Consider the following 11371-nt stretch of genomic DNA (forward strand, 5'->3'; position numbering starts at 1 on the left):
TTCTATAAAATAAGAATATGTGACAATATCTAAAAAAGCTTTGAACATTTTACTACAATTTTCACCATCTTATTTATGTGAATTAAAATTTTCTACCCTCAACACAAGAGTAAAAAGGAAGGAATTCTTCAAAGTATTGAAGAGGAAATGAGAGTTTGCCTTTCAAATATATGCCCAAACATTGAAGAAATTACTAGCACACATCAGGCTCATGTTTCTCATAAACACAAGAATGAAAAAAACTTAACATATTCATGCTGGGACCTGCAGAATTTACTAAATCTTACTGAGAATGTATCTATATGTATATATAAAAAAAACTTGTGTTTTTTTAATTTTTAACCCCCCTTTTTTATGAACTCTAAAAAGCATAACTCAAAAAATAACATAAAAATATTTTTAATGTCAGAATAAATTTAGTTTTGTCATATTTAGCTAATTATTATAAAAGCATGCTTGGACTTTATATATTTTTAATATTTAACTTTATAACATTTCTCAAAATTTTGTATATAGTGCACCTACAATTATTTGTAGTATTTTAAATGCTCCCTGGCTTCAAAAAATTTAAGAACCACTGGGCTAAGAGCATCAGTAGATTTTTAAAAATCTGCAGGTGATTATAACGGCCAATAAGGAGTGATAGTTACTGGTTTATATTTATTTTCACTTAATTTTTTTCAACAATTCTGTAAAGTAGGTTTTATTTTTATCCATTTTAATGATACAGAAATTATCCAAGCTTTTTTTATATTATTTCCTGTGCTTTCCTCCTTTGCATTTTCTCAAATTAATTCCCATTGCTTTCTGCCAGGGAAAAGAAAGTCTCAAGTTGTCCTCAGACACCTGGTGTACAGAGAACCAAAATTTCTGTTAATTGGCAGGTTTGACATAAAACGTTTTTAACTAGGCTTAAGGAGACTGGGTTTCAGACATCCCTTTGGGTTTTGGTTTTAAAACTTCAACTGTAAATAATATGGTTGATTTAATGAAGAAACAATGCTTCACAAATCTTAGGATGAGGAGCATGTTTAAACACTCTAATGAAGCCACTACACAAAAGAAAAGCAAAGAACAGTTTCCAACACGAAGACTCTGAGATTTTAGAATGTTGCTATGAATAACCCTGTATAAAAAGCCCAGGATTTAATGAATATCTAAAAAGATTTTTAAAAGAAAGCTTAAATATTTGAGAAAGCATTTGTTAGCATTTGGGATGAATATTGGAGAAATCAAATAATAAAAATCCAGGAATGTAACAGTTACATAAAGATTCTAATTGACTAAGTATAACAAGCTTTAACTTAGAGTACAGTTATGTTAGGAACACGTATAAATATTCCAAATCAAAGAAATTTTGTGCATTGGATTTAGGTAAATTAAAGTGTATTTGCTTTTTGTGTATTTTAACTGGAATGATCTTTTTAAATGAAGAAAGATTTTTTAATCCATTTTTTCAAGAGAGGAAAATAATATTTACTGTGTTTATGACTTTATTAATTTTATTAACTTAGTGTCTCTATAGTAGATATATATAGAAACAGGTAAATAGCCAAAAAATCAATAAGAAAATAGTCCTCTGAGGTTGTTCTTATTCAAGAAATACTGCCGAAGTCCTGGAGTATGTGTTCCATAATCCAAAATACAGACTCAGTGATAACTGCCTGTTCAGTTGTTTCATCTAAGCCCCTTTTCTTTTTCAGCAGGTGTCTCAACCCCATAGAAATAAAGAATCTAACATGTGTCAACTTGGTTGGGCCATGATGCCCAGATATTTGGACAAACATTATTCTGGATGTTTTTTGTTAGTGATTTTATTTGATTGAGATTAACAGTTGGATCAGCAGACTTTGAGTAAAGCTGATTGCCCTTTGTAATGTGGGTGGGTTTCACTTAATCAGTTCAAGTCCTTACTAGAACAACGACTGACTAGGGGGAGCAAGAAGCCTAATAGCAGACTGCATTTGGACTTGAGCTGCAACTTTTCCCTAGTAAAATTTGGACCTAACAAGTCTCCACAATTGAGTGAACCAATTATTAAAAGATATTTCTATATATAAACATACACATATCTTTTTTATTCTGTTTCTCTAAAAGAACAGTATTAAATAAAGTAATATTGTCTTTAAAATTACTTACAATTAGGAATAAACTAAATGACCATTGACAAATAAATAAAACTGGGATTAATATAAATAAAAATACTATTTATTTAGAAGAAAGAAAATTGTGCCATTTTTAACAATATGGGTGAAGTTCAACGACATTATAGTAAATGAAATGGGCCAATCACAGAAGGATAAATACTGCATGACTTCACCTCTGTGATGTATCTCAGAAAGTCAACTTCATAGAATCACACTGCAGTGGTGGTGGCTGCCATGGGTGGAGGGAGGGGAATATGGAGAATTACTAATCATAGGGCATAAAGTTTCAGGCAGGGAAGGTAAGAAGCCTTTGAGACCTGCTATCCAGCATTGTACCTAGAGTCCACAATCATATATAAACACTTCAAAATTTGTTAAGAAGGCAAGTCTCATGCAAAATGTTCTTTTACAATAAAAAGCTGTCCTGAGAGACACAAGTATTAACTAAAAAAATGGAAATGCTATTAGATTCTTGTTATAGAAGACTTCTCTTTAAATTACATAGTCACTTGAGTACATTTTATGATGAAAAACTCACATTTTGACATGTTAATTTAAAAAGTAAGTCTGAATTGTTCATTAGGATTTATAATACTTGAAAGTCTAATAAAGGTGTACAGGTAAGACTCTTACAGAGAAGTGGAGGGACTCAGACCCTTCAAAAGACATTTACTTTTCCTATGACCCTATTTTATTAATATTAACAGGTTTCCAGAGACTGAGATGACATGGACCAATCTGGCTAGTGATGAGTTCAGTGTATTGTGCTCTCAAGCACAAAGAACTCCTAATTAACAGCCCGTGTTCTGCAACTGTTCACTTTATTGGTCCTATACTGCTGGATCTATTTATGTGTCTTCTCTTAGATATTCAATGTGTACATCTAGGGGTCCATGCCCAACTCTGTCTTCCTGCAGTCCTGATGACACAGCCTGAGCCTTTGTCACTCACCAGGCATAAGGAGATTGATGGATCATCATGTCTCTGACATTTTTCTGCATGGAAGCAGTGTAGTGCTGTGAGTGCTACTGGAGATACTGGATACAGGAGGGATAGAATAATGATTGTTTTTCATCATCGGAACAAGCAAAATAATTGAGTACCCTAATAATATATACCAATATACAGTTTTAGCTCAGAGGCCTATGAAGTTTATGTTCTTGGTTCTGTTGGTGGTATAAAGGTTCTGATTCAATTTCTGCTATTTTTCCACACTGGGTCTATGTCCTGTAGGCATCTTTCTCACCAGACCTGAAAAATAAGTTTCTCTAAATTACCTCCTACATATGCTAAACTGATTACAATGGTGATGATGAAGATGAATGTCCAATTAATGCCAGATGAGCATATGCATAAAATCATGAACCTTTGGCCCTGGCTTGCTGGCTTCGCAGTAGAGTGTCAACCTCGTGAGTGGAAGTTTGAGGTTCAACTCCCGGGCAGAACACACAGAAAAAGGGACCATATGTTTCTCTTTCTTTTTCTCTCTATCTCTCTCCACCTCCCGCTGCCATGGCTTTAATAGTTTGAGCAGTTTGGCCTAGGGCACTAAGAATGAGACCATGCCCTTGCTTCAGTTGCCAAGTGAGGGAGTAATGACCCCATATGGACAAAACATTGCTCCCTAAATGGGTTTGCAAGTAGGTTTTGATTGGGGTGCATGCAGGAGTCTTGTCTCTCTGCCTCCCCACCTCTCTCACACTCACAAATATTCATAAACTTTTTAAAAATTAATTTCAATGGGGTGATATTGACAAATCAGGGTACATATGTTCAGAGAAAACATCTCTAGGTTATTTTGACATTTGATTATGCTGCATTCCCATCACCCAAAGTCCAATTGTCTTCCATCGCCTTCTAACTGGTTTTCTTTGTGCCCCTGCCCTCCCCCAACCCCTTCCCTCTCCACCCCATAACCCCCACACTCTTGTCCATGTCTCTGAGTCTCATTTTTATGTCCCACCTATGTATGGAATCATATAGTTCTTAGTTTTTTCTGATTTACTTATGTCGCTCAGTATAATGTTATCAAGGTCTATCCATGTTGTTGTGAATGATCCAATGTCATCATTTCCTATGGCTGAGTAGTATTCCATAGTATATATGTACCAAAGCTTTTTAATCCACTTGTCCACTGACGGACACTTGGGCTGTTTTCAGATCTTTGCTATTGTGAACAATGCTGCCATAAATATGGAGGTGCATTTCATCTTTTCAAACAGTGCTATGGTGTTTCTGGGGTATATTCCTAAAAGTGGTATAACTGGGTCAAAAGGCAGTTTGATCTTTAATTTCTTAAGGAATCTTTATTCTGTTTTTCACAGTGGCTGCACCAGTCTGCATTCCCAAAAGCAGTGCAGGAGGGTTCGCTTTTCTCCACATCCTTGCCAGCACTTATTCTGTGTTGTTTTGTTAATGAGCGCCATTCTGACTGGTGTGAGGTGATATCTCAATGTGGTTTTAATTTGCATTTCTCTAATCATTAGTGATGTTGAGCATTTTTTCATATGCCTATTGGCCATCTGTATATCCTCTTTGGAGAAGTATCTGTTCATTTCTTTTGCCCATTTTTTAATTGAATTGTAAACTTTTTTATTTTTCTCATTTTAGAGAAGAGAGCAAGAGAGGAGGGAGAGAGAGGAAAAGGAAAGAGCAGGAAGCATCAAGTCCCATAGTGGCCTTGATGAAGCAAGCCCAGGGTTTTGAACTGGTGACCTCAGCCTTCCAGGTTGATGCTTTATCCACTGTGCCACCACAGGTCAGGCCATCATAAACCTTTACTCAATATTTCCAAGTGAGAAGGTCTGAATCAAGTGCTAAGTAGATTGTCTTTATCTGTATTGTCACATATTATTGTTTTTCTATAAAGGATAAAAAGATTATAGTCTTTTAATTTAACTTGTAGCAGATCATAGAATAAGATGGAATAAAGTCAGGTTTCAATCAGCCTGACTCCATACATAGGGAACCTGCCTAGTAGTCTCCCTTTGTCAACTGAACAGCCATTTCACTTCTCTGTCATTCAACACAGACATCCTCTGCTCACTGTGTTTTTCTTTTTGTAAGTTTTTGGTAGACCACAGAGGAGAGCCATATGTGGCCATTACTGATTTAACTGTAGGAAGGATGGTTGAGATCAGATACAGTGATCACAAAAAGAGCCATCTCATGACTTTTAGGGTAGATCTCTCTCTTGCCCCTTCTACTGCACTTTATCTCAACTGTCTGCTTCCACTTCTAATCTGTTAATTCAGTCCATTTTCATGTCAAAGGGAGACATAACATCAATATGTCAGTTTCCATCTATACTCAGAAAAACAGTAACTATTTAAAGATATATCATGTATGTTTCATTGGTTAAGACCTGTCGATTTCTGCTTTAAACTTTCTAAATTTTAATAGAGGAAATGTTATCTTCATGTGCTTCAGAGATTCATAATATAATTTAGAGTTCTATCTGCTGTACTTATCATCTAATTCAATAAAGCAAGTTCTTAGTGTCTCTGAGCCTCAACAGTGTCAACTGAGTTGATGTTTAGTTCATACAATTCCATTGAGTAAAGACTAAATAGAGAACAGTTACTAGCTATGTGATTAAAGGTGATGATATGTATAATCAATGGATATTAAACTTCTTAGAATTGCATTTTTGTGAATAAATTCACTATTCTATAAATTTAATTTCTGGTTAAAAAACAATAAACAAATATCTGAGACAACAATTTATTTTTGTCCTTATACAAATACTGATAACTTGGAAGGAAAGAACAAAGTCACATTGTATTCTGGATCCCCAGAGCTTAGATCATTTCTGGCACAGAGGAGTCCAAACAATAACAAAACTAAATACCTTACCTTATGATAAATACTAAATAAAACCTTTCTTGGTTCCCAGAAACAGAACATATTTATGTGGCACTCACACACTGGTGATTTTTTTTCTGTGGTTTCATTTATTTCAGGGATGTCCCATTGGACAAGAGACAGGATAAAACTGCACTTGTTTGTGTGTATGTCATAGGCTTTCAATGGGACCTATTATTTCTCATTCAGAAGCATCTATAATATCTACATATTCAAAAACCATCATGATAATTTTCATAAATATAAGGAAGAAGAGGTATAATGAGAAGGAGAAGATAAATTTTACTGCGTGAGCTGAGACAAATTTTTGGATTTGAAGTCATTCTATGCTCTAGTGCCTCAGACAAGACAGCCTTTAGATTCTCTGCCTTCTAATAAAATCGCAGGTGATTAAAACTTTCTTAAGCTTGCATTTTATCAGTAAACCCACTCTTATAATATATCAGTTTCTGGTTACAATACAATAAACAAATATTTATTAATAAAAAATAGAGATTAATTTCTACCTCCCTTGGACGCCACATGTTTCTGGAGATGGCTGTTGTTCTATCCCAGAAAAGGAATGCCAGTATAGAGAGGAGGGGGGATTCTACACACCTCTGGAATCATGGCCTTAACATAGGGATTATAGCATTTTTCATAAATAGTAATGCTCTTTACATTCCATTTTGGAAATCTGAGATACAGAACTATTATCCCCATTATATAAGATAAGAATTTCATGGAATGACTATACTTAAATTATTCAGAAATATTTCCAAAAGTAGTACATAATTGACAGCAACTAATTTTTCTATAGAAAAAGCAAAGTTAGTAAGAGGTGAAATTTAACTTGCAATGATTTTTATAACATAAATAGTCATCACAATGGACATATATAGAAATTTTTACTTGTAAAATAAGAAGAGAGGCAAAAGAATATTGATAGAATGCTCAAATAAAGCATTGATGAATAAAGGAATTTTTTCAGGTTATGCTATGTATCAGTTAAAGTGTCTAAATGTGTGTACTTCAAAGAAATATGTAAACAGATTATTGTAGCAAACAAGCACATTTTAGAGAGAATGTGTGCAGTTAACTATTTATGCAAATATTTGAAAAGCTCTAGAAACACAAATAAACACTAACAGTATGAAGACACAGACAGAAAATACACCCACAAAGTTAATGACAGTGTTTGCTCTTGAGGGACAGGTGTGCAGGGCAATGGGATCATGTAGGAATTTCAAAAACACATATTTTATTGTTAATATTACAAATTTCTTTTTTTTTTTTTTTTTCCTGAAGCTGGAAACGGGGAGAGACAGACAGACTCCCGCATACGCCCAACCGGGATCCACCCAGGACGCCCACCAGGGGGCGACGCTCTGCCCACCAGGGGGCAATGCTCTGCCCCTCTGGGGTGTCGCTCTGCCGCGACCAGAGCCACTCTAGCGCTTGAGGCAGAGGCCAAGGAGCCATCCCCAGCGCCCGGGCCATCTTTGCTCCAATGGAGCCTTGGCTGCAGGAGGGGAAGAGAGAGACAGAGAGGAAGGAGGGGGGTATGGAGAAGCAAATGGGCGCTTCTCCTATGTGCCCTGGCCAGGAATCGAACCCGGGTCCCCCGCGTGCCAGGCCGCTGAGCCAACCGGCCAGTGCCAATATTACAAATTTCTATAAAATATAAATTTAAAGGCAAATTTTTGTTAATACTTATGTTTTTATATTGATTATAAGTATAATAGGTAATGTTATTTGAACATTTTCTAAGTGCTTGGCCATATTCTAAGGCAGTGTTACCACCACTGAAAACCATGCATGGAGAGATTATTATTTAATTGATTGTAGGCTGTGGTTAGGTCATCATACATTTTACAATATTTATAGGAAGCATGATAATCAACATAATAATAACTTGTCTGACTAATGTATTTTTAATTCTATTTAATTTCATAGAACAACACCTTTTATTAATGTGGAAACTTTCGAGGTGTTTGTTACATTAATTTCTATACTTTTCTCTTTTGTATTTTTTTCCAAATTTAAAATACAATATGTACTTTCAAGAGAAATAAAAATCAGAGTTGGTTCCAGGAAGTTAATGTAAGAAGAACTGTATTTAAGGAGAATTGATTTACAATAGAATTAGTTTAAAAAGAAGGCATAAGAATGCTGGGTTGATCTGAACAAAAGCATTACAATGTTTACATATAGAAATACATATAATTACAAAGTCATCAAAATGGAGAGAAATAAAGAAATCAAAAAGCAGGGTCAAACCCCAGTTGTTTCCCTGAGTTTCTCTGGAACTGATATGTTAGCTTGTCTAAGGTGAGATATAGGAAGCAAGTTTTTATTTGTAGAGTTAATTCTTGTTTAATGATTGATAGCTGTGTGGTGCACTAATACCATGAGTAGGGGTCAATGATGCTCTAAGACTTTGTGTATTTAACTAAAGTATACTTAACAAAATTTGAAGTCTACCAGGTCAAGGTTGGGAGTGATATTTGATAAGGCTTTTTAAAGACAACCCATATGTCTGAGCGAGCACATATTTCATTAGAGGAGGAAAGTCAGAAATCCAAAATGGTAATAAGAACTCATGAAGATAAGGCTCATAAAAAGCTGCCTTGTGATTATGAACATTGACTTTAATGTAGAGAGCAGATAATACAGCTCTAGCAATAATACAGCTTATCAGTATTTTTGCATTTCCTGCACTGTGTCTAAATATTTAGAGCTGTTTCTAAGTGCTATTTAAGAAGAATATTTTTTTTCTTAGAGGGAGAATATTTTTATTCAACACTTTATCTAAAAAAGTAGATTGCATTGATATGTTTAAAGATATGCTATTTCTAAATGTGTTTATTTTTTAACATTTCTCAAGGAAGTGTCTCTAATTTAAGTCTGTATAAAAATGGGTGAATAATATGTAAACCAATGAGTAAACACTTCTAAAAAACAGAAATTAAGACACTGAGAAATATTGTTGAAGGCACTGGGGTGGATAAACTCAAGTGTAAAGACTTTACTTGTGAACTGCTTGGATCTAAACTATGGACATGGCACTGGGTGTTCATTAGCATGTTTGTGTTTTTTTTTTTCTACTGTATTTTCTTTTCGTAAAGTTACCCAGGCTACATTGAACCACAAAATCTAACATGTGTATCAGAGTTCTTCATCATGGGTCTGTCAGATGATCTGGAATTGCAGCCTTTGCTCTCTGGGTTCTTCCTGTCCATGTACCTGGTCATCATGTTGGGGAACGTGCTCATCATTCTGGCTCTCAACTCAGACTACCAGGTGCACACACACATGTACTTCTTCCTCTTGTCCTTGGCTGACATTGGTTTCATTTCAAAAACTATCCCAAAGATGATTGTGAACATCCAGACTCTCAGCAGAGTCATTTCCTGTGGGGTCTGTCTGACTCAAATGTCAATTTTTATGTTTTTTGGATGTATAGATGATTTTCTTTTGACCGTGATGGCTTATGACCCATTTGAGGCCATCTGTTATCCTCTGCACTACTTGGTTACTATGAAGCCATGTCTCTATGGCTTGTTAGTTTTGTCATTTTTCATCAGACTTTTGGACTCCCAGTTGCATTACTTGATTGTGTCACAACTTACCTGCTTTATGAATGTGGAAATACCACATTTCTTCTGTGACCCTTCTCAGCTCTTAAACCTTGCCTGTTTTGAACTCCTCACCAATAACATATTTATTTATTCTATTGGTGCCATATTTGGTAGTGTTCTTCTCTTAGGGATTATTTTCTCTTACTATAACATTTGCTCCATTCTGAGAATCCTGTTGACAGATGAGAAGTATAAAGCCTTGTCCACCTGTCACTCTCACATGTCATTTTTTTGTTTATTTTATGGAAGAGCCCTTGGAGTGTACCTCAGTTCAGCTGTCTCACCCTCTCCTAGACAGTGTGTAGTGGCCTTGGTGATGTACACTGTGATTACCTTTATACAGTTTAAGAAAAAAAACATCAAAAGGGCCACAAAGAAGCTTCTCAGAAACACAATCTGATCTCAGTGCTCGTGGATGCATTTGAGGTGTAAATGGAAAAATGCAGCAGAACTAAGCATCAAGACCTGAAAATCCCACCTCTTTCATCACATCATGTATGTAGCTCTCATGACTTTCACTCTTCTCCCTGTTTATCATCTGAATATCACTTCTTTTGGTATGTCTGTAATGGACTGGGGTATATCCTGGGATCCTTTGTGTATCATCATCACTGCCTGATTGAATATTATAACATCACTGGAGACTTCTGTAGTTTAACATTGATGACCCAAGCATCTTAGACTGATAAATAACACTTTATATGTATATCTAAAATTTACATCCTTTTGACAGCTCTTTGAATTTTTTATACAATTTATTATCTATCAGCTTTCTTTATGCAGGTATGTGTGAGTTGATTGTTTCTGTTTCTAAACATTGGTTTTTATTGAAATCATCTGCAAAGCTTACAAATACTAACACTGGGTCCCATCACCCAGAATACATGAAATCATGTATTCTGATTTCATGAGACTGAAATATGGTCTGAAAATGAGGATTTTAAAGAGCCTCCTGGTGGTTGTAGTGTACAGCCAGGTTTGAGAACTACTGATTGAAGTCAGATCTTTCCTTCAAAAATGGCCTAATGACTTGTGTCTACCTGCTCATAAATAAATGCTGAAAAATCTGAAGAAAATCAGAGGTAAAAGGTGGAAAAACATAGAGCCATGGTAGCAATAGGCAATGTGTTTTCCTACTTATTACTGACAATGTTCCTTCAAGTACCCTCTTTATACTGTACAGCTGGGCAGATGTGTTTATGTTGAAGCTCTATTGCCTCTCTTCTCCAAACTCACTTGAATGCTTTGTGATGTTGGGATGGGACTCAAAATCACTACTGTATTTTCCATCTTTTGTCCATCTTACATACAGTAGTTCCTCGTCTATAATGGGGGTTAGGTTCCAGAACTTCCCACAATAGGTGAAAATTTACAAAGTAGCGGCCTTATATTTATTTTATTATTTATATACTTTTAAGGCTTTATTTTTATTTAATATTCTTTTAATATGTTTTAATTAATTTTTATTGTTTTCATTTTTTTAGGCTAGAAAATGCTTATTTTGCCACAAAAATAATTAAAATAATAAATATTAAAAAACCACAAAATCCCACAATATAGCAAAAAATCCATGATACAAAATTAGATATATATAATAAAAAATTCAAAATACAGTGAGACAATAAAAAGTGAACCACGATATGGTAAGGGATGACTGTACTGTCAATAGTGGTAACAAAGTCATTATGTTCTAAAAACTCAACTTTTCTCTTAACATTCCTTGAGAAGTGGTGATCTTTT

General features: G+C 35.0%; 1 protein-coding gene across 1 annotated transcript; it reads left to right on the forward strand.

The window, feature by feature from the left end:
* The first annotated feature begins 9128 nt into the window (after positions 1-9128).
* Positions 9129-10031, forward strand: LOC136320166 (olfactory receptor 7E24-like). Its single transcript, XM_066253329.1, has one exon. It carries the CDS (start codon positions 9174-9176, stop codon positions 10029-10031), a length of 858 nt encoding a protein of 285 aa, XP_066109426.1. The 5' UTR covers positions 9129-9173.
* The last annotated feature ends 1340 nt before the right edge of the window (positions 10032-11371 follow it).

This window comes from Saccopteryx bilineata, chromosome 1 (genome assembly GCF_036850765.1).
Source record: "Saccopteryx bilineata isolate mSacBil1 chromosome 1, mSacBil1_pri_phased_curated, whole genome shotgun sequence".
NCBI classification, from domain to species: domain Eukaryota; kingdom Metazoa; phylum Chordata; class Mammalia; order Chiroptera; family Emballonuridae; genus Saccopteryx; species Saccopteryx bilineata.

What these genes read in the sequence shown, in the direction of transcription:
- LOC136320166 (XM_066253329.1), top strand. Translation starts at nt 9,174, where the DNA reads ATGGGTCTGTCAGATGATCTGGAATTGCAGCCTTTGCTCTCTGGGTTC.